Source organism: Bufo gargarizans, chromosome 7, assembly GCF_014858855.1.
Source record: "Bufo gargarizans isolate SCDJY-AF-19 chromosome 7, ASM1485885v1, whole genome shotgun sequence".
Lineage (NCBI taxonomy): Eukaryota > Metazoa > Chordata > Amphibia > Anura > Bufonidae > Bufo > Bufo gargarizans.
Genome location: NC_058086.1, coordinates 3,692,291 through 3,717,012, shown reverse-complemented (window position 1 = coordinate 3,717,012; position 24,722 = coordinate 3,692,291). Strand labels below are relative to the sequence as shown.

Here is a 24,722-nt window from a genome sequence, read left to right as displayed (position 1 = left end):
CTTTCTAACAAAGCTAGAACCAGCCCTGTACCTCACATGGACCCAGAGATCTCCTCATTCATTGCGCTACTAGATTTGTATCAAGCTGACAGCTCAAGAGGCGTGTCCTTTCTGCTGCAGCTAAGGGGGCGTGTCCATGCTCTCCCTATCACAGCTCAGGATGCAGTTGAAGGATGAAACAGCATGTGCGCCCATCTCAGTGAGCAGGTCAAAGAAATTAGAAAAAAACAGCAAGTGGCGCTATACAGATACATGTTATTGAATAACTCAGTGGCTATACTAAATTTTTAATTACATGCATTTATAAATGTATTCCGATTCAGGAGCTGGCCCTTTAAATTAAAATAAAAACAGGTCGTTTTCTGATGACACATTCCTAGGTTTAATTTTAACGGTGTGACTATTTTCAGAACAGGCTTTGTTGGGGACTTGAAAAGTAAATTGATGGATTTATGACATTCCTTTGTTTTCAGGATCTAAGGTGTAATGATCCGCACAAATCCTGTAGCAGGCGTGAGGGAACGATACTCTTTTGTTCCCGACGCATAGATTGCTGACTAGCCGTGCAGTAACAAGCCTTGCTGTTAAGTCATTTACTAATAATACAAAAGGATCTTTTCACATCTGCGTCATGGCGGCCGTTTCCCAAATGATAGCATGTGAGGCAGAGGCTCTGAGTGAAGCCTCCGCTACAGATGTGCGCAGATCATTATGTCTATCCAGCCAGCAGGGTAAACAATAGGTGTTTTCATACAGGTTGATAGGACTACGTTGGAAATCTCATACGTGCTGTATTGCCACTGTAGCTGTTTCTTTTACATGTTTTACAAATGCCAAGTAACTTTTCTTTATCAGTACAGACTATTAGTGAAGTTGCGCAGCTATGATGATCAGAATGATAACACCCATTATTTAGATTACGGACCTGCATTCAGAGAACAGGAAATGATGCACAACAGTTTGGTGGCTACTTTTTTATTTCATGAACAACCCTTTATAGAGAAAAGGGTTAATAGCACCTTTTAAAGGCTATGTACAATTTTTTTTTTATGATTGCATTTTACTCATTTTGGGATAAGAATATTTTTTTAAATTATTCTTTATGTTGAGCTGTTCTGTCACAAAGGGTTAACTGTCTTTCTAGATGTGTGAATGTACTTTTTACTTTCACTTTGTGCAGGTGCTCTAATAAACCTTGTTTTTAAATTACTAAAAGGTAAAAACATTTATCTAAGCCAAATTCTTATCATTAAGATAAGAACTTAGCTATAATGAGTGTTTGTAAGGTCAGAGATTGGAGCCCCTCAGCAACAGAGTGAAATTCCAGATCCTGCTACTAGATAAACTCAAGGCTACAAAGAGACAGTGGTTTGACATAAAAAAGATTTTTAGTTCAAAATGAGTGCAATGCAATAATAAAAAAAAAATAGCCCCCAAAGGTGTACATAGCTTTTAGGCTAGGTCTACAGGCCAACATTTGTCGCGTGACATTTTATTGCACAATGTTGCGCAACAATTTTTATAATGGCAGTCTATGGTGTCGCACTGCAACATGCTGCAACTGGGACGCAACAGTCACAGAAAATCCATTCGAGATGGATTTTTCTGCGACAGTCGCAGCATGTCACATGTTGCAGTGCGACACCATAAACTGCCATTATAAAAATTGTTGCGCGACATTGGTGCAACAAAATGTTGCACGACAAATGTTGCAGTGTAGTTGTGCCCTATCTGTAGCACGACTTATTGTCATCGTGTAGACCTAGCCTTAGGGTTCAGAAATTGTGCTATTGTAAGGTTACTAATATACTGGGGCTGGAAGAGGCAAGTCTGACTTTAGAAGCCACAAGTAATTAGCTGTTATCGCTAGGAGAAGCCCTGTTCGGTCATACATTACCCCTTTAGAAGCTGCTAAGGGCAGGGTCCCATTAACCCCTTAAAGGGGTTCTGCAGTTTGTTCAAACTGATGATCTATCCTCTGCCATGTTTTGAAAGTCGTGTTTTACTTGAATGGAGCTTAGCCGCGCCCACGCTAGTTGATACTAGTCGTGACGTCACTGGGCCTGCAGTAAACAGTGAGAAGGCCGCGGTGCTCCTGGAGCGCCGCTGCCTTCTCAAACAGCTGATCGGCGGGGGTCCCGGGTGTCGGACCCTCACCTATCAGATGCTGATGATCTATCCAAAGGATAGATCATCGGTTTGAACAAACTGCAGAACCCTGAGCTTTAACACAGAATGACATTGGAGCACAATACCATATGACTTGAATGGAAGTCCAGCTGTTACAGTCAGACTTGTGCTACAAACATAACTTCTATCTTGGCCCTTTAACTACTTATATGATGCAGTCACAAGTGCCCTCTGTCTATTGTGCCCGATGGGGTGACAGAGGGATTGCATTGTATTATAGAAGTTATGAAAATTATGCTTGTTCAAGCCTCCTAGTGGGACTTAACAAGTGTAAACAAAATCCATAAAATATTAAAAAATGTTGGGGGGAAAAAACGCTTTACAATGTCAAAAAAATAATAAGAACAAAATTGGTATTGCTGCATCTGTAACAACCCAACCTATTAAATCAACCCATTATTTAACCCGCATGATGAACAATGAGAAAAAAAATACAAAATTGTTGGTTGTGTTTATTCTGCACGCCTCGGGATGTGTAAAAGCTCAAGTTCTCATGACTCTCGCGAGAACTTGAGCTCCTTCTCCCTGGCTAAGAGCGCGGCGCTCTGATTGGATGCGCTCTTAGCCAGGGAGAAGAAAACCGCGCCCTGTACAAATTCTAGTCACCGCCTACTCAAACCGAATCGCCTCATTAGCATATGAGGCGCCAGAACTACCGGAGACCACAGCAGACGAAAGGGGGGGTCCTCTGAAAAAATATTATCAGAAATACATCACTGGGGGCCGCACTATTAGGTAATGTAACTGTTTCTATATATGTTTTTTGGTGAAAGGTCCTCTTTAAGCCTATATTACACTGGCCGATTCCGCAAGCAATTGTTGGGAGGGAAGCTTTCCTTCCAGGCAATTGCCTGCTTGCTAGAGGAGGAGACCACTACTATTACATGCAGCGATCTCCTCTGCACCTATCGCTCATCCCCATACTATCTAGTGGTTTGCCAGCGGCGTTCACTATTAGACAGCACGATCTGCCTCCGGCAAGCTCTGATTTTTAATCATGCTTAAAAATCTGAGTTGCCCAATGAACGAGCGTTTGCTCCTTCATCGGGCAATTAGCAGCAGTATTACACTGCAAGATGATCGCTAATCAGGGTTCATGCTTTTTAGCGATTATCGACTGAAAAAATCAGACAGTGTGATTGCAGGCTTTACAGACACACAGGAGGCTCCTATAATCTTCAAAGGCTGTGCATTTTTTTTTTCTACCAGGCTCAGGATCTCGGCTAGCTCTGACCCCCCCGCAGCAAATTAGGTGGAAGTGAGAACCCTAGTGGCCGTGACTTTATAGCAGTTTTTTCAGGTGGATGCAGGCATACTTTTTAACTAAAGTGATTTAGAAATTTGCTGGTTATACTATCCTCTATTAAATGAAATTGTGTGAAAATATAGTGACTTATTATAGGACTGTTCTTATAGGTGAACATGTCAAGACGCAGCAAACGCCTCGGTGCCATTGATCTGGAGGATGACAGAATCAGCACCAGCAGCTTGGAGAGCCAACACCTATACAGAGATAGCCCTGTCAGGTCAGTATATACTGGTACTTAGAATTTTTATGTGGTAGTCTAAAGCACACTGCTGACAATATATAATGTGGGCACAAGACAGGATTCTTTATGTTTTTTCAGAACCATCTCTAGGATATCATTGTTTGTTCATGGAACTTCAAATCAAAGTCTAGCCTGTTAATGTTTTAGTACAACCCTACCTATCCATTTTTAGCATTTACAAAATTTTCAAACTTTACATTTCTAAATAAGTGTTCAATTTAACATCCGATTTATCTAAGGAGTCTTAATAATAGTAGTCTGTTTGCCATATTCTACTCCGATTTCATAGAGAGGAAGATTATTTCTTCTCTAATTCATAATAATAAAATTGTGCCATTTTCCATTGAATGCCATATTGTGTAGATTTACTGTACTAGAAGTATAATATCTCCATAATGAAAGCTAGAGCGCCGTAATCTCGCGATGTGCGAGCTAGCGCATGCGCAGTGTCATCATAGTGTTCCTTCCCTGTGCTGGCATCAGCCTCAGGGAAGGAACTGCGCATGCGCTAGCTCGCGCATCATGAGATTACGGCGCTCTAGCTTTCTGACGTCGGGGAGCAAGGAGGAGATTCTGAGGATGCGGGGTGGTGCTGGGCTCCTTCACGCTGGACTCATCTCAGGGACAGGACTCTTCTCAGGTTAATTTGCATATGTATCAAATCTTTTTTTTTTTTTTTACACAATATAAGCACACAGAGCTATGGGGACTGGATATTGCGGATGTTCTAGCGGCCATGTAGCAACCCATGTCCTCAGCTCTATACACAAAATCCCGGTGACAGGTTCCCTTTAAAAGGTGAAAATAACATATGAGATAGACTCATTACATGCAAAGCGAGATATTTCAAGCCTTTATTTGTTATAATTTGGATGATTATGGCTTAGAGCTTATGAAACCCCAAAGTCACAATTTTGAGGTACCCTTTGCTCAGTGGATATGTATTAATTAGCTGACTAGAGTGTGACACTTTGAGCCTAGAATATTGAACCTTTTCACAAAATTCTAATTTTAAGCTGCATTAATGCAATTCCTTATTTTTTTTAATCAGATCTTTTTTTATTAATATTATATGGACAGTGCAAATACACCATATAACAAGCGAAAATGCAATATACAGTGTTACAATTGAAATAACATACTTGGGTAAACGGAGGTACGGAGTATATGTGCAACCATACATAAATAAAAACAATGAATTGCAATTTCTTTTAATTTGCATTACTGAAATAAATGGACTTTTGCACTATATTCTAATTTTTCAAGTTTCACCTGTAGTGTAGCGAGTGTGCTTGGTATTGCAGCTCAGACTCACTTGAATGGTGCTAAGCTGCAACTAGGCCCTATGAGGAATTCTAGCAGGATTGGCTAGATTGCCTTCAGAAGTATAAACAATCTAAATAACCTGCAGACTAATTCGGACAGTATGGGGACGAGCGATGCATTAGCGATAACTCATCCTTGGGGCTGATGCACACTGCCATTGTTTGCGGTCCCCAATGCACGGGCAACATCCATGCAGCGGATTTAACTTCATTCAAGAGTATAGCTGTCACATGACATGAAGTCTCCTGATCTATGCAAAATGCAAAAATTCTCACCTTTTCTGAACTTTTATCTAAGTATGTGCAAATAAAAATTTGTCATATAAAATAACATTTGAGCAGCACTTCTTCACTATTATTTGCCCTTTTCTGTTTTGTATATCTACCCGTTGAGCTTTTTGCTTAGGTGTGTTTGTGTAACATAACATAGCTGACTGTTTTAGTCAGTGACGGACTCTGAGATGCGCTGGCTTCACATTGTCACATCCTGTGGTGTGCAGAGAGGAAACAGCATTGATACAGGAAGCTGCATGTTCTTAGTTACTTATTGTGCCTTGATGAAGAGTGCAAAAAATGTCTGAACATAACTTAGGCTACTTTCACACTCTCATTTTGGCTTTCCGTTTGTGAGATCCGTTCAGAGCTCTCACAAACGGTCCAAAGCGGATCAGTTTTGCCCTAATGCATTCTGAATAGAAAAGGATCCACTCAGAATGCATCAGTTTGCTTCCGTTCCGTCTCCATTCCGTTCTGGAGGCGGACAGCAAAACGCTGCCTGCTTGACGAAACTGAGCCAAACGGATCCGTCCTGGCACACAATGCAAGTCAACGGAGACGCATCCGTTTTCTCTCTGACACAATCTGACAATAGAAAAACGGATCCATCCCCATTGACTTTCAATGGAGTTCATAACGGATCCGTCTTGGCTATGTTACAGATTATACAAACGGATCCATTCGTGACGGATGCATGCGGTTGTATTATTGTAACAGAAGTGTTTTTGCAGATCCACGATGGATCCGCAAAAAAAATGCTAGTGTGAAAGTAGCCTTACCTTTCAGATGGCTAAAATTTATCTTGGAAAAAGTATAAAATGTCCAGTGCTTATATTCAAGCAGTTTAGAACAGTTTGGATTTTGCTGTGTTATGGAAATGTTCTCCCTTGGAAGTAATGCTTCTTTAACTTTGTAGTACGACATCGGATAAGGTACAGTTTTTTTTTTTTCAGCCAGATTTTGTAAACCTCCATGTGCAGGGCTCCAGATGGCGACCAAAATGCGACTTAAAATTGCTAAATGGCGACAAGACTTTGTAGTCTTGTCACCATTTGCACCTAGACCCGCCACTGCTCTGCTTCTCACACACTAGTTGAACTGACATGGGACGCGCTGCTGTCAGCGCAGGCCATGTTCTTTATGACAGCACAGGGGAGAAGGAGGCAGTACCTCCCCCCTGCACCGCTGCTGCCGCTGCCACCAATGGGCTGATAGAAGTGAGGAGGAGGGGAGGGGCTGAGGGCACTGCGCCACCAATGAATATAGTTTATGCTTAATACAAACGCAGGCTGCGGGTGCCGGCTATATCCCATACCCGGCACCCAGCCTCTATGACTGAGCGCTGCGATCCACCGCTATTAACCCCTCAGGTGCGGCATCTGAAGGGTTAATAGCGGCGGATGGCAGCGCGCAGACGTAGAGGCCGGGTATGGGATATGGCCGGCACCCGCAGCCTGCGTTTGTATTAAGCATAAACGATATTCACTGGTGGCGCAGTGCACCAAACCCCCCCATTCCTCCCCCAACCCTAGTATTATAAAGCAAAATCATTGGTGGCACAGTGCGTCCCCCCTTCCCCAAGTATTATTGTCATTGGTGGTGCAGTGGAAGTTCTGATCGGAGCCCCAGCAGTGTAATCCTAGGGCTCAGATCGGTTACCATGGCAGCCAGGACGCTATGTGCACTAAGTACAGGGCAGCAGGGAGAGTGTAAAGTCCTATTCACCTCTATCAGGGTGAATAGGACAAGGGATGAAAGTTTCCAGGTTCTAGCCCCTAAGGGGGGAAATAGTTCTTAAATAAAAAGTAAAAAAAACAAACACGAAAATATTAAGTTTAAATCACCCCCTTGCCCAATTTTACATATAAAATATATAAACCATAAAAAAAATACATATCGCCACGCCCGAAAAAGTGCGAACTATTAAAATATTTTAAAATATCTCCTATGCGGTAAACGCCATAACAGAAAAAAAAAAAACGTGCAATTTGCCTTTTTTTTGTCACCTTGTCCCAACAAAAATTAGGTTAGGACTGTTCTATTATGGTCTAGACCAGGGGTGTCAAACTCATATTCATCGGGGGCCGCATCAGCAGTTTGGTCACCCTCAAAGGGCCGGTTGTATCTGTAGGACTATGTGGCCACTCTTTATTATCATAAATTATTGTCACTGCATTCAATTATTACTGTTTTGGTGGGTTTTTAACTAATTGTGGTCTGTGGGTGACGCACTGTTATGGGGGATCTGTGGGTGACGCACTGTTATGGGGGATCTGTGGGTGACACTTATGGGGGATCTGTGGGTGACACTTATGGGGGATCTGTGGGTGGCTCTTATGGGGGATCTGTGTATGACAGTTATGGGGGGGATCTGTGGATGACACATATATAGCATCTTATGCTATGTGTCATCCACAGATCCCCTCCATAAGTGTCCCTGTAGTGAATGACCCTCAATACACGGGCTAGGGGCCGGCATCTGCTTTTATAATGACAGCGGGGCCCGTGCAGTGACTATTCTGCTCACTGTATAATCGTATCTCTAATAGTTAATGGTTACCGTATGTATATAATCGCATAAGGAGCGCTGTGTATTACCGGTACTTACAACTACAAGCGCTCGCCGAGAGGAGGGAGGAGGCAGGCCGGGAGGACAGGTGCTGGCAGCGTGAGTCATATGTCATGCGCCCACGCCCCCTGCTTCATTCATAAAGTGGGCGGCGCAGGCGCGTGACGTATGACTCGCACTGCCAGCGCCCATCCTCCCAGCCTGCCTCCTCTCGGCGAGCGCTTGTAGTTGTAAGTACCGGTAATACACAGTGCTCCTTATGCGATTATATACATACGGTAACCATTAACTATTAGAGATACGATTATACAGTGAGCGGGGCCCGTGTAGTAGAATAGTCACTGCACGGGCCCCGTTGTCATTATAAAAGCAGACGCCGGCCCCCACCCGATACAGGAGTCGGGAGGAGCGGGGGCCGCCTGCAGGAAGTGATAATAAAAGGTGAAGGCTGGCGGCTACGCGGGCCACATGACGAGGTCTGGCGGGCCTTGTGTTTGACACCCGTGGTCTAGACGTTCCATAAAATCTGGAATCGAGTATCGCAATACTTTTTTATGGTATCGAAATTGAGTCAAAATTTTGGTATCGTGACGTGTTTGTTTTTGCTTTTTGTTTTTTTTATTATACCATAATTATATGTATTTTAAATTTGACGACTAAAAATTTTAATTTGGCTCCTACATTTTTCAGGTTAGGAGCCAATGGCTCCTTGATATTTTTTTGTTTTGTTTTTGTCTGGAGCCCTGATGTGGAATCGGAGGCACAGTTGGACCCTATAGAAGTCTATGGGTGCCATATTGCACAGCTCTGAGGTTGATTTTCCTGCTCCAGCACCCTAGCAATATAATTATTAAGTTTGTTATTCTTCACCTTGTATCCCTTTATTTGTTAATAATATCATTTTGTTAGTTAATTCTGCAATGAAAGAGCAGAAAACAAATCAAATAAAAGTAATTTTTAGTAGTAATTTGGTAGTATGGACATATGACCTCACTTAATTTGTTCAGTCAACATGCAATAACATTTTCTTAACATTCCTGGTGAGAAGCCAGCCACAAGCTGAGAGCTGCAGTCCTGAGCTGTGACGCCTTCCCTGCAGATGATGGACAGCTCTCTTCCTGTACTGTGTATAGGATGGAAGCTGACAATTAGCACGGTTAAGGAATGGCGGGATAAAGATGAGTGAATCCATTCGTTCATCTACAACAGCCCCCCCATGTGCTGGACCCCTCTGTGGGAATATACTTTCCCCGCTGCTTCACCCTGTACACGGATGAAAATATCCAATGTCGGGGGCGGGGGGGGGTTGGGCAGCCAATGGCAGACGGGGATGAGCCTCCCTAGTACACACAAAATATGCATCGGCCAGAGTAAGAAAATATTAAAACACACCAGTAAGAAGGTGTTTGATACTGTATGTATGTAATAAAGTATATTACCATCAGTCTCCTTTCTCCTTACAGGAGTACTAGAAGGAAAGTGACCACCATCAGACGCGTTCCCACCTCGCAGAAGACGACTGAACACACATACTACAGTGAAACATCAAGCTATTATAGCCAAGACAAAAGTGGTTTGCCTGCAGCCCTGGAAGAAACAAGCTATGGAGGAACCACATGGGGTAAGACAAATGGAGTATAAAATGTTACTATAAAAGTAAGAGTCATCTCGCTACTTTCATCCTGCATGTTTCAGTGCGTTAATAAAGTATGTGCATCTTTATATGAAATGACACCAACTTTTTCCATAGCAGTGAAAGTCTTCTACATTATTTTCTGTAGTTAAGGTCATTTGTCAACGTCAAAATCTTCCTTTTAAAAATTCTTAGATCTTTCTTCTGTCTATTGACATACCAATAACAAGTACCAATTAATGATGTACAAGTTGATCTGTGCACATTTAAAGAACCTTTTACACAGCCTAATGCAAAATGGAAGGGGAGGACAAACATTGGTTAGAATTTTTTGTCTTCCATTGACATTTTTTGCATATGCTCTGCCGATAAATGAGGGTTTTTGGTGCTGCATGAAAGATGCGACCACCCGACAGTCTAGTGTTTGCTTGTTTGGTGTGTGATTGGCAGCACCAGTTATTGTGACTATGCATTCATATGCACATAATTGGCCCAATTCGCAGCCTGTGTAACGGGGAGCTAAGTCCCTGTTCATATCTTGTTAGAGATATACATCAGGTATATTTCCCTGAAGTATAGCTCGGATAAATGGTGGATCACGCCTTTAAGGCTGTGTTCACTTTGCTAGTTGTGGCAGTTTTGTATGGGAAGAATAGTGCTACATGCAGTGCTGTATATATGACAACAGAACCCAGCTGGCCCCATTGTAAATCAGTGGGGGATGTTAGGCGCAGTGGTGTCTGTTGCATGGCGGATCCACCAATACACAGTGGTTACTGTTATCAGTGGAAACCACAACACACATGTGAACAGAACCTTTCTCTTCCATAGATAGCCAGGGATGTTCACATTAACCCTTCCACTATGAGTGACCCAGCCACTACCATTTTGAATAGATTTTATGCTGGGGGAAGAGGAAGTTGTTGGGGCACAATTTGCCTTATCTGTCTAGGACACCAAATTGCTTTGTTCTGGTCCTATTCCCCCCGGTCAGCTTCTCCCCTGCCTGAAATATCTGCTATAGTATTATATTATATTATATATTTAGGTTTCGTGCCTCATTCACATATTCACAACACCAGTGGCGACTTTGTCTTTGCAGGAGAAAATGATTTGGTACGTAAAAGGATGGGGACAGATATCTCATATAATAGCAACAAGAACGGCTTCTCGGAAATACAGACGACGTACGACAAATCTACCTCATCTTCTGGATATTCCTCTGAGGAAGACAACACCAGTGAGAACCTTTTTCCCCATTTTATTCTTTATTATAGCCGCAGTTATAGAGGAGCTGTTGCCAGTCCTGACATGCTTGTTTTAGCAGATATCAGCATTTTCCATACAATTACAAGCCTGCAGATTCTTTTCTTTCGACTCTGCATTGTACCATTGGTGTTTTATCCCTCCTGAACATGTACCTGAATTTTACCATTCTACTTGTTAATGGGTTATGTCCCTGTCAGCTCTTAGTGGACAGTTTCCAAAGTGTGTAGTGATGCACCTCAATTTTCAGTTCATGCTTACTGTTTCCAGGAAGAATAACAGAGGGACGGCACACAGTTATAGGAAAAGATGCTCCAGAACTGAATAATTGGTTATATTGTAAATATTATTAAATGGGGAACTCGTGTATTTGTTAATACAGACAGGTCAGGAGTGGGAAGAATTACAGACACAGAATAGCTATTACCAGGTTAGCAGATACATTTGGAAACAAAGAAGATTACTATGGAGAACTGTTATTAATACCGTTCTCACGTCAGTAATCCTATTGCATAGCAATTGTGGATAATGTAGACTTTAGATTTAGTGATCAGATAATTTTGTAAAGCTGTCTCATTGACGCCGTGACACCAGCCATCTGTCTGACCTCAGAATCCCTGCTGCACCATCAGTTGCTGATCCTTTCATCTTTAAGAAAAGGGAGGGATGGATTCAATCATATTTGCTTCTAAATGAGCAATCAGTTTGCTGTTTTCCTGACTTTAATGCTTTTAATAATATTTGTAATATTATTTAATATAATTAATATATTTGAATCACTAAAGACAGATCAAACCTATACCGTTCACATCTGTAACGTTTAGACGAAAACGGTTGTTGGAGCTGTCAGAAACAAAAACGAAATAAAAAGTATACAGATGATGATCTTATTGCTTTGTGAGTCTGTGGAAGGAAATTGGTTAAAGTCCTGTTAATGCAGCAGCATTGGCTCTGATTATAACAACTATTCCCTGCAAAGTGATGGTGCCGCAGCTCTTCTGTATCTGTGACATAGTAGACTATGATAGCAATTTCCTGTTAGTGAATTAGGAGGGAGGAGCGGAACCCTGAAGGCTAGAGCTGCACATGAGTAACTAACCGCACGGTGAACAGGAGATATGGTATGCAAAAGTTCGGGCACCCCTGTTTGAAATTACTGTTACTGTGAACAGTTAAGCAAGTTGAAGAGGAAATGATCTCTAAAAGACACAAAATTAGAGATGAAACACACACTTCAACATTTTAAGCAATATCACTTTATTATTTTGGTTTTGTACAATTTTAAAATGGAAGGAGTAACTTTCAAAAGTATGGGAACCCAGGGAGATTTGAGCTCTCAGATAACTGTGACCGAGGTCTCAGACATTAAAAAGCCTGTTAGAGTTAAAGGGTTTCTGTCACCTGAAAAATGGGTATTGAGCTGGCTGACATTAGCGATGTGCCAATGTCAGCTGAACATACATATATTAGTGCCATCTCACTGCCTGAAGCCTTTATTGAGAAAAACAAACTTTTATAATATGCTAATTAGCCTCTAGGAGCGGGGGGAGGGGGGGGGGGTTGCACCTGTTCACGCTGCTCTCCTCCCGCTGGCCGTGTCTGCAGTGTAAATCTGTGAACAGTCCTTCCCTCACTGCGCCTGCACCGAATACTGAACGGCGCGAAATTTACACTGCAGACACAGCTGGCGAGAGTAGAGTAATACCCATTTTTCAGGTGACAGAAACCCTTTCAGGCTTGTTCACAATCACCGTTGGGAAAATCCAGATGATGGTAATTTCAAAGGTTTATTAATACCCAGAATCCTATAAATCTTGCCCCAATAAACGGCAGCCATGGGTTCTTCTAAGCAGCTGCCTAGCCCTATGAAAATGGTTGGTTGATGCCCACAAAGCAGGAGAAGGCTATAAGAATATAGCAAAGTGTTTTCAGGTTGCCATTTCCTCAGTTCAAAATGTGATTAAGAAATAGCAGTTAATGGGAACAGTGGCGGTCAAGAGAAGAAGAGAGGAGATCTTGAAGAACAAGAAAAAATCCAGAGACAGCTGCTCATAGTATTGCTAGAAAGGCAAATTGGAACCCCTGTCTGACTACAGAAATGCTTTGTGAAGATTCAGCAGACTCTGGAGTTGTGGTACTGTTCAGCAACACCTTCACAAATATAGCCTTCATGGAAGAATAATTAGAAGAAAACCTCTCCTGTGTCTTCACCATAAAGTTCAGTGTCAGAAGTTTGCAAAAGAACATCTAAACAAGCCTGATACATTTTGGAAACACGTCCTGTGGACCGATAAGGTTAAAGGGAATCTGTCACCTAGATAATCAATACTAAACCAAAAGTATGTCCTTACCTTCTTACCATATTTTTTTCTTTGTAGCTCATTTTATGTATTCATAAAATCCACCCATATCCATATGCTAATGAGGCATTAAAGGGGTTATCCGATCTTAGACAATGGGGGCATATCGCTAGGATATGCCCCCATTATCTGATCGGTGCGGGTCCCACCTCTGGGACCCGCACCTACAAGAAGAATGGAGCCGGGGAGAGTTGCAGCTCTCCGCCTCTCCCATCGAAGTGAATGGGAGCGCACTGCTCATGCGCTGCCATCGCTCCCATTCATTTCTATGGGGCCGACGGAAATAGGCTATTTTCGGCGGCTCCATAGAAATGAGTGGAGGGCGGCTGCGCATGCGCAGTGCGCCCTCCTCAACTTTCTCCTTGTAGGTTCGGGTCCCAGAGGTGGGACCCACACCTGTCAGACAATGGGGGCATATCCTAGCGATATGCCCCCATTGTCTAAGATGGGATAACCCCTTTAAGGTTCCCAGAGGAGTCTTATTTGCATTTAAGGGTGCCCAGGCCTGCCCCCCTACAGTGAACAAGCACACCTCTCCTCTGCTCATTCACCAGACACCATCACTACCAGCTGATATCCCCACCCTTTCCCTTTAGCGCAGCCAACAGGCGTAGTGCCGAACACTGCCTGCGCTTTTCCAGCTCAACTGAGGGCATCAGGCTCATCTGTTTCACTGGGCATTTGCTGAGCCCAGTGACATTTTTGACCAGTGAAATAGTTGAGGCTGATGCCCTCAGATTAAGGGTCCATTCTAACGTCTGTAGTGTTTTGCGGAACGGATCCGGACCCATTCCACGGACGTCTGAATGGACCCTTACTGAAAGAACACAGGCAGTGTTCAGCAGTGCGCCTGTTGGCTATGCTGAAGGGGAAGGGTGGGTGGAGTTATCGGCTGCTAGTGACGTAGCCGGTGGGGCGTAGTGTATGAGTGGAGGAGAGGCCTGCTTGGGCTCTATAGAAAAACATATGGAAAGAAGTTATGAAGTGCTGTAAGGACATACTGGTGGTTTAATATCTATTATTTAGGTGACAGATTCCCTTTAAAATAGAACTCTTTGGCCACAATGAACAAAGGTATGTTTGGAGAAAAAAGGGCACTTCACAAGTGTATGAAGCCGCCTGCTTCCAGCTCTGTACACTGTAGCAATATCATGACTGCGCCATTGCTCTTAGTAGCGTACAAGTGTATGAAGCCGCCTGCTTCCAGCTCTGTACACTGTAGCAATATCATGACTGCGCCATTGCTCTGAGTAGCGTGCATGCACAGTCGTCATATGTGATGCTCAGGTAGCAGAAGAGCCTCTGCACTTGCGCCGCTAATCGGAGCAGTGGCATTTGCAAGATGTTTGTCATGGGGGAATGCGAAATCTCTTGAGCAGCAGGGCTAGCCCCTCGCTGCAAAATAAGTCTGATTTTATGAAAAATTCGACACATACGAATTGAATTAGTTAATCGGTAATTCTGAGTATAGGTTATCAATATCTGTAGCTCCATAAATCTGATATAACGTATTTCTTCATCTAGGACATTCTTGTTCCCAGAAAGGTCACATTCACTTGTCTCAGTGGAGAAAATGGATTCATCAGTTGTTTTCCTATCCAGGTAGAGATATTTTATTACTGCAGTTATAATTAAATAATATGGCTGCCTAAAAAATAGGTTGTTCAGTTTCTACTGAAGCCTAAAAAATCTTTACGTACTTCTGCCCATCCCAAGACTTGGTGTGGAGAATACTGTACAAGACAGTAGCAAAAAAGTGTTATGTGGCAACTTTCTCCTCCGTGTCACTGGGAGAAACAGCAAAGACCTTGGATATAGCTGCTGCCACTAGGAGTCGGACACGAATATTTATCATTAGCTCAAGTCAAAATAATGGAGTCAAAAAGTCGCAAAAATTAGCGACTTATTGGCTCTGCGCTATGCTCGCCAGTTTTCTGAAAGCGGGTGTGTTTTCTTATGTAAATGTATCTCTAGACAGATTTACTATTGCGACAATTTAAAAAGTAGTAAAAAATTGTGCAATTTCACTCCAGTGAGGACCATGCTTATCTTATGCGACTTTTTAATAGAACAAGTGACTTTTTGTAAAGCCGCTTACTGACGGATAAACTGCTACCATCAAACCACATTTATCACAGTATTAAAGGACCATTAATAAATCTGACTTAGCCAAAAGTGACTTTGGACATATATAAAAGTGGAGTAAGATGTAAGTGTAATTTTGTCGCATTACCCCCCCACGGGTGGACTATTTGCAAGAGATGGTACCTGCTATTGCTTTTACCCCCCAACAGATGGCATATTGGCACTACCACTGAATACTGTGGCTACTATTGCACTATCCACTTCTTTGGATAGTGTGCTGGTGTTGAGCACCTCCGTAGCAGAATCTGCCTTTCCAGACCCCCACAACATTAATTTTCCTCGTGCCTTGAGTCCCTGTAAGGCGAATGCACTACTATGTTAGTCATTGACACCTTCAGTAGGTGGAGCATCTGCTCGTGTTGCCAGCTTTCCTCATAGAGTATTGACTTGCGCTAGCCCTAGATACTAAGATTACTATGGTATTGCTACTACTGTATGACCCCTTCTGAGGTGGTGTATTGAGTCACCGTAAAAATTGTGACAACAAACACATTCTTTGTGGCCTGATCCCGGACCCCCAAGCGGTAGCGACAGCCATTCTCTGGCACAGGTTCATACTCCAGTACATATTCTGGCACAGAATTCATACTCCAGTACGTATTTTTCCCCCTGCCACTGGCGTCCAGAGGGCATCCCAGCAATCATCATCGTTCTGGATTGACCCAGATGGTCGTGGCATGCTGATCTGGTTACTGTGCTAGCAGACGTTCCATGGCCACTACCTCCCAGGGAAGATCTCCTCTCCCAAGTTCCGTTCTTCCACCCGCATTCAGAGACATGCTTTGTTTGACAGCATGGTGGTGGAAACCACCATCTTAAGGGACTGTGTTTTTTCGGAATGCTGAGAGCACTGCTAAGGCTACTTTCACACTAGCGGCAAGACGGATCCGACAGGCTGTTCGGACTGCCGCTCCATCCCCATTGACTATAATAGGGACGGAGCGGCGGCACGGCAAAATAGTGGTAGGACGGATCTGACAGGGTGAGCAGCCTGTCGGATCCGTCCTGCCGCTAGTGTGAAAGTACCCGAAAAGCGAGGAAGCTGACTTCCTCCATGATAAACTATCATGTACGTAGGTCTTTCTTTAGCTGATGTGAGAGTAACCACCTTCATCTTTTTAGTTCTTCCATTCCTCGCATTCTCACCTTTCTCCAGGAAAGCTTTGATTTGGGGTCAGCCCTAAGCTCGCTGAAAGGCCAGTTATCGTCCCTTTCTTTCAGCGCCTCTTGGCTTACATCCAGTGGTGTATATAGAAATCACGGGGCCCCATGGCAAGAATCTGAATTGGGTCTCCTTGTGAGTGACCCATCGCACCCCTTAGGGTACATGCACATCTGCTGCAGAGGTTCCAGCAGAAGCCTTTGTTGCAGATTCTAGCAAAAATAAAGGGCAAAACAATCTTGAATTGACCCCATTATTGTGAATGGGATCTGGCAGGTGTCAGCAGTGTTTGGCATGCTGGTGATTCTGGAATTCTGCTGGTATGCTGGAACAGAATACCGAAATCTGATCGCAAGTGATTACCTAGCCTTACCCGATGAATTGTGCCCGCTGCTGCTACTTTTCTCGCCCATATTCATTGGGGGACACAGAGACCGTGGTATAGCTATGTCCTCTAGGAGGTGTTGACACTAGTAAAAGCTGTTAGCTGCTCCCCTGGCAGCTATACCCCTCCAGCCTGGAGAGAGAGCTTCAGTTTTTTCTAGCCTCAATAGGAGGCAAGATCTCCCTGCTCTGCAGGGATCTCCTGAAGATTTTTTTTGTTTTCGTTTATTTTTTTTCCCCTTCTTTTTCAGACGGGACAACAGTGGTCGCCTCGCCTCCCTGTTCTCCCGGGGTCGAGTTGCGCCAGTGCCGGTCGTCCGCACTGCTGCCTCCCCCACAGAAGACAAGGTGGACCAGGGCAGACTTGCTCCCCTGCATCCCACCAGCCAAGGGGTTACCTAGGTCCGCCAAAGAGAAGACCCTCCCGATATACCAGACTCCTGCCACTCCAGTGCCAGTTGCTGAGGAGGTGACCCTGCTGGAAAAAGGTACCTTATGGGCCCACTCAGAGAGGGTGAAGAGAAGAGGAGGAAGATAGGTGAGTACGGGACTAGGTGAGTATGTTAACCCCCTCCCCCCCCCCTTCCTATTAAAGGGTTCTACGGAAAGGCTCCCTCTTTGGCCAGACAAGGGCTTCATTTGTCACTAGCCCAGCTCCAACAGTCTTCCTTCCCTCCCCCTCTGTGACGTTGATATTCGGGCACATAAGGAGGTTAATGGCCAGCTCCCCGCAGGCGCTATTAGATGATACAGTGGGCTCCGTGCGCACTGCTTTGGTCGGGTGTGGAACATGGATGCAGAGTGCCTGCGCAACTAACACTGACACAGGGGTCGTTTATAACTTTTATGCTCCCCTGTGATATTCATCCCTGGAAGCGGGCGCCTAAGTGCGCAACGCTCCAGGAACCTAACGCCAGCTTGGCTCCGGACACCATTTATCTGGCTCCGCCTTCACTCCAACTTGCACTCCCACATTCGGGCGCATTTATCTACAGTCTGGCGCCATTGAAAAGCGCTACCTGCACTTGCAGCGATCGCTGGTGTGTGGTACGCGCCGAACCTTTTTTACCTGCGCATTCCGATTCGGCCGGCCACGGTCATACACCGTTATCCCCACAGCCCTCGGTGCGCCTGCGGTACAGTCGGCCGGGTTCCATAACTTCAGACCCCAGCTTGCGGCCTACTAGCCCACAATTCTTCTCCGGGGAGGGGGGCGGTCTGGCGTGAATTCTTCCCGCCTTGCCTTCCCCTCCCCCTGTAGCTCGCAGAGCCTGCCCTCGGTCCTCAGGCAGTTAACCCTTCCTGGTCAGCCTTCTCCTGAAGCTGACACAGAGTTATATGGGGTTCTGGCTGAGGGGCTTTACTGTTGAGGGACTTATCTCCTCTGCCTCTTGCTCAATTGAGGTGAGCATCCCAGTTAAAAAAAAATAATTAAATGAACACAAATAAGTTTATTCGGGTCCTCCCCCTAAGTCTGTGTCAGACTGGGCCTGGGTCCTATCATGGTCAACAGAGGACCCTTAATTTTTTCCATTCACCCTCCGGGTCGCTTTGGTTAACAAGCGCTGCTTGTGCAATCCAATGGTAGATCTCTGTCTTTCCACTCACCCTCTGGGGCCGTGTGGTGGCCATGCGCAATCCAACGGTGTACATACGGACCTTCCCATTCACCCTCCGGGGTCGCTTTGTTGATGGGCACCACCTGCGCAATCCGACTGTGTACATCTGGACCTTCCCAATCACCCTCAGGGGTCGTTTGGTTAATAAAGCGCTACCTGTGCAAATCCAATTGTGTTCATCTGGACCTTCCCATTCACCCTCCAGGGTCAGTTTGGTTGTTAAAGCGCTGCCTGCGCAACGCAATGGTGGATCTCCGGATCTTTTCAATCTCTGGACTTTCCCAATCCACCCTCCGAGGTCGTTTGATTGAAGAACTGCCGGTGCAACCCAATGGAGGACCTCAGAAAATTCCCAATTCACCCTCCGGGGTCTTTTGGTTGATGTGCCTCCACCTGCGCAATCCGGTGAGTGAGCCTCTAGACGTTGCCATTCCACCCCAAGTAATTTGGTTGATGGATTCCACCGGCGCAGTCTCGGCTGCCATGGGCGTATTCTTGTGAGGCAGAATTGCACATAGTGGGCCATAGCGGGATATATTCCCCCTCGGTCACCTCCACACCCCCACCCTTCCTCCCTGGGGTCATGCTCAGACGCACCCTCCCTCCCTGGAGAGGTTCTGTCTGAAGGGGGGGATCAGTGGTTCGGTCTCTGCCGTGATTCCGGTGCGATCTTTCAAGATGGCGTCCGAGGTAGACAGCAGTACTTGTCGTATGCATTACCCCCTATCCCCAGGCGGAGTATTTGCACTACTACTGGATGCAGTACTCCCTTGTTTGTTACCTTCCTCTGTTGGGGTCTAACCGCGCTAGCACGGTTTCAGTGCTGGCAGTAGCTGTTTCCCCTAGGGGAACTGTTTTTCCCACTGGGGACAGTACTTATGGTAGGCATTAGCCTTTTGCATAGGTGGCGCTATGGCATTGTCCCTGGTTCAGTGTTTACTATATGTATTACCCCTTTACGTGGGTGGGGTATGGATACGGGACTCTCCTTATGCCTTTCCCTAAGGCATACTCTCTCTACTTGGATTGTGTTCCAGCTAGATGCATTACTGCATCACCACCCTCATGATGGAGTATTTGCACTACCACTAGTGTAGTGCTTGCCGTAAGCATTACCCCCTTTTAAATGGTGGGATAATTGCAACATTGCCCTTTCCACGACTGATCCACTACCGTGGGGAATGAGTACACATCTTGGATGTTGCACTTCAACTATGCCACTGTTATAGTTGTCTTGGCTTCTTTTACAAGTGGAGCGTAGAGAGTATCGATACACGCTGGTGCCCTGTACTCTACTTCTCATGGTATTTCGGTGCCGCCAGGGATACTGTGGCTGTTTCCACGTTGTGTCTTGTCCTTGGTGCCGTTTTAGGGGATGAGTATGGCAACATCTTTCCAATATGGGTCTTCAACAATCTGTAGTGCGTACACCATGGCACGTAATGTTGTGATTCCGTTTCAGCAAGTCGAGTGTTACACTGACTCTATATTCCTTATCCACCATTTTTGATATGGGAAGTAGTTGTGCTGGCACTCTGGTTTAGCATGGCAGCGTGTTCTCCTCCGCTGATGCAGATTTTTTTTTTTTTTTTTTTTTTATGCTGATACTAGCGTTTGCGGTCGCTGCAGTGGGTCATTCCCTCAGGTAGGGATTCTACCCTGACGCTGGCTTGGCGGTTGTTCCGGTCTAACGCCCTTCCCTGGTGAAGTATTTAAGGTTAGCTCTCCGTCCTGAGGCAGTATAATGGCCTCTACCGGATCGCTCTAGTCTGCCCCTCAGCTTGTGCTGGCGGCGCACTGCGGCTACTACAGTACGGGGGTCCTGGAGTAGCCATTACATACTCTGGCTCCTCCTACACGGCTCCTCCGTCAGGTCACGAATTCTTCTATCTCTAGATTCGGTGGCGTACGCTGCATAGCCCCCTCCTTAGGCGGAGTGTGGCACCGCCACTATCATCCGGTGGCTATTTCGGTGTAGTGCTAGTCTCAGATGGGGAATGGATTTCGCATTGCTATTTTTTCTTCCGATTTTCTTTTCCTTTTCTGGCTCAGGGTTCACAGCCACTCCGCAAACCTTGGTAGCTTCTGCGTTACTACTTCCCCTCATCTAGTGGATGCAGGGTATTGGTTCTGTGTTTTTTTTCTTCCAAGCCCTGTTTCGGAACGACTGTTGGGCTGTGACGTTTTTTCCAACTCCTACCCGTTGGTCCTGGGTGTACTACCAGTATCTACAACTACCTCTCAAGACTTGACTAGTGACTGCCATGTCAGTCCGATGTAGTCATGCCTTTTCACGGCACGTTCCGTGACTAGACTACGAGACTCAGCACGCCAGGCTGAGCAGGGGTGCTGTCTTAACTGTTGATAGAGTTTCGTTTCTGGAACGGAACACCCCTTCTTTTCTTCCTCTTCAAGGCAGGAGCTTTTTTCTCTCGTCTTGGTCTGGTTCAAAATTTCCAAGCAGTGTTGTTACTCAGTTAATACACGGTTGTTGACGGAACTCCACCGCCGGTGATTCTCATATGGTCTCTGCTTTTACCTAGCCAATGTGTTGTTTCCTGGGCACATGCGGTTCCTCCATACCGTTCTCCTTTACCGCCTTGAGATTTGACCTTAGTCCTTTCAGCGCTCCGGAATTCTCCCCTTGAACCCTTGCCGAACAGGTCTCTCCGACTCTGGTTCTGGAAGGTGTTTTTTTTCATGTGGCTATCACATCCATCAGATGGGTGTCCGGGTTGGGGCGCTCTCTTGCAGAGAACCTCCTGGTTCTAACAGGGATAAGCGGTTCCCCGGCCCGTTCATTCTTTTCTCCGACGGTGGTCTTTGAGTTCCATTTCAATTAAGAATCTGTCTTTCCATCACTGTGTCCCTCCCCTTCACCCCCTAGGGATAGGGAGTTAGATCATTTGGAAGTCGTCAGGGTTCTGACAATTTATTGCTAGCCTCCAGTTCCTTCCGTGGTACGGACACTCCTTTTTTGTCATCACGGAGGGTCCTCGCAAGGTATTGGCGGCCTCCAGGGGGCAATTGCACATCTACATTTGCTTAAGCGTACTGCACCCGGGCAGGGTCCCGCCCTTTGGTGTCACGGTTCACTCCACCAGAGCGGTGGCGCTCTTGGGCTCGGAGGATTCATAGTTCGGCCGCGCAGTTGTGCAGGGCGGCTACTGTCCTCCTTGCACATATTCACAAAGGTTTGCCAGATGCATGCTTATGCTTCGGCGGACACCGGCTTTGGACCACTTGGTCTTACAGGCGGCAGTTCTCCATGGGTCTGTGGTTTTCCCTCTCTGTGGACTGCACTAGGACGTCCCACGTTCTCTGTGTCCCCTAATGAATATGGGCGAGTAAATAAGATTTTTGTAAAACTTACCTGTAAAATCTCTTTCTCGCTCTTCATTGGGGGACACAGCACCCACCCAGTATTGTTTTTCGACCACAGTTGTGGCTGTTGCTGGTTAGAACCTGGTTCGGTCCTTCGCATTGTTGCTGTTCCACGTTTTTTAGTTGGTTTACTTGCTTCTCACAAACTGAAGCTCTCTCTCCAGGCTGGAGGGGGTATAGCTGCCAGGGGAGGAGCTAATAGCTTTTACTAGTGCCAACGCCTCCTAGAGGACTTATCTATACCACGGTCTCTGTGTCCCCCAATGAAGAGCGAGAAAGAGATTTTACAGGTAAGTTTTACAAAAATCTCGTTTTTCTACAGTGTGTTATCCTTCCCCATGGACGGTGCCTGCTCCTGCTTCACCTCTTCCCCAAGTAAAACAAGTAAAGGACAATGTTGTTGAGAAGTACAAGTCAGGGTTAGGTTATAAAAAAAAGATCAAAATCTTTGATGATCCCCAGGAGCACCATCAAATCTCCACAGTGCCCAATGTGCAATCCACAGTGCCCCAGTGACATCCAGTGCCCCATGTGCCATCTACATTTCCCCAATGTACCATCCACAGTTCCCCAGTGACATCCAGTGCCCCAATGTGCCACCCACAGTGCCCCAGTAACATCCAGGGCCCCCATGTGCCATCTACATTGCCCCAATGTGCCATCCTCAGTTCCCCAGTGACATCCAGCGCCCCCATGTGCCGTCAATAGTGCTTCCAGTGCCCAATGTGCCATCCACAGTGCCCTAGTAACATCCAGTGCCCCCATGTGCCATCTACATTGCCCCAATTTGCCATCCATAGTGCCCCAGTAACATCCAGGGCCCCATGTGCCATCTACATTGCCCCCATGTACCATCTACAGTGCCCCAATGTGCCATCCACAGTTCCCCATTGAAATCCAGTGCCTCCATGTGCCATCAGTAGTACTCTCATTGCCATCCACAGTGCCCCATTTGCCATCCACAGTGCCCCATGTGCCATCAATAGTGCTCCCATTGCCATCCATAGTGCCCCCATGTGCCCCAGTGACATCTAGTGACCCCATGTGCCATAAACAGTGCTCCCATTGCCATCCACAGTGCCCCCCAATGTGCCAGTCGATGCCCCAGTGAGATCCACAACATAGCGATCAGCCACTGTGGATTATCACTATGCTGTTACTCCGCACAGCGCTTACATCACGCTGTGCAGGAGTCAGTACAGGCTTCACATAGAAGCCTGTACACTGCAGGGAGTGGCCGGCAATCCTGCGCATGCTTTGTGAGTGAGGACGGCCAGGCGGAGCTTTCTTGAGCAGGAGGCGGTGACGTCATTCATGACGATCCATCTCCTGCTCAAGAAAGGAAGAGAAAAAGACTGAGACTCACCAGAAGACCATAAAGCCTTGACAGGGGCAGTCACGTGACAGGGTAGTGGATCTTGGAAGGGGCTGCGCTGTGGAAGGTAAGTACCAGCCCAATATTCTTCCCTCCACAGGTTAGTATTTTGCCCCAATTTTAGGTTTAGCCTGGAGAACTCCTTTAATTCCAAGTTGTGAGGCACCAAAACACGGAAAAAGTCAAGGGGGGGGTGAATACTTTTGCAATGCACTGCATATCTATATTCATTTATTACAGATTTGTAACCACTACTCCATTGGATTTTATATCCAGTAGATACATAGTTGTTTTGTATCTACTAGATACTGCGTTGATCATTTGATAGATTTTTTATTTTACCTATTTACTATATTCTGGTATATTTTATTGTTAATATCCTTCTTCAGTAAAAAGTGTAACAAACACCTTAATAGCTCGCCTATTTGTTTTTATCTATACACTACCAACAAAAAGTTAGGGATGTTTGGCTTGAGGTCTGATATTTTTCATCAGACCTCATATCAGATACTCGCATCAGACCCCCAAATCAGGACCTCGCATCAGACCCCTATCTCAGGAACTCAGTTTAGACCCCCATATCAGGACCTCACATACGACCCCCATCGGACCTTACATCAGACTTCCATACCAGACCTCCATGTCAGACCCCCATCAGACCTCAGATCAGACTTCCATGCCAGACCCCTATCAGACGTCAGGTCAGACTTCATGTCAGACCCCCATCAGACTTCCATGCCAGATTCCTGTCAGACCCCCTTCAGAGCTCAGATCAGACTTTAAAAATAAATAACTTCACTTGCCTCTCCAGGTCCGGCGGTTTCTGCAGAAGTCATGCACTGCAGCGTCAGGTCATAGTGCACGCACTACGTTCTGACACTGTACGCAGTCAGGACCTGTGTTGCATCACGGCACCAGAGAAGAAGACCAGGGAGGGTACAGGAAAGGCTCATTGTGCCTCATTCCCTCGGTCTCTGCACCTAATGCATACTAGTGAGGAAAAGGTGGGGGAAAAGGTGCATCTTTTAAATCGAAAAATACAGTATTTTAAAACATGTTGATACAATGGGAAGACCCCTTTAAGAGATATGATTGTGTGGATAGATAGTTGTGGATTTGGGGAGGTATGATCAGAGAGTTTTAGAACAAACTACTGAGATATTGTATAATATGTTTTTGTATATGGAATAATTTAGTTAACTGATTTTAATGGTTTCATTTCAAATTTGTAGGCCGTGTGTTTGGACTATTGTACTGGTGGATTGGTACTACATGGTATCGTCTTACAACAGCCGCTTCCCTGCTGGATGTCTTTATCTTAACCAGGTTAGGCAAGCAAATGCATTCATAGTTGGTGGACTTTTAAGACAAATTATTTATTTGGGCAGCACTGTGGCTCAGTGGTTAGCACTATGTTAGCTTGCAGCGCTGGGGTCCTGGGCTCGAATCCCACCAAGGATGCACAGTGTTTTTATGTTCTCCCC

At 45.5% G+C, this 24,722-nt stretch overlaps 1 protein-coding gene across 2 annotated transcripts in view; it reads left to right on the top strand.

The window, feature by feature from the left end:
* Window positions 1–24,722, top strand: part of SUN2 (Sad1 and UNC84 domain containing 2) — a 98,541-nt gene that overhangs the window by 4,826 nt on the left and 68,993 nt on the right. The window contains exons 3-7 of one of the 2 annotated variants that reach the window (XM_044301238.1): window positions 3,607–3,716; window positions 9,374–9,531; window positions 10,646–10,783; window positions 14,694–14,771; window positions 24,471–24,564. In XM_044301238.1, coding sequence (XP_044157173.1) covers window positions 3,613–3,716; window positions 9,374–9,531; window positions 10,646–10,783; window positions 14,694–14,771; window positions 24,471–24,564 — 572 coding nt within the window. In that variant the 5' untranslated portion in view covers window positions 3,607–3,612. The remainder of the gene's footprint in view (window positions 1–3,606; window positions 3,717–9,373; window positions 9,532–10,645; window positions 10,784–14,693; window positions 14,772–24,470; window positions 24,565–24,722) is intronic. The other variant, XM_044301240.1, reaches the window with a different exon arrangement.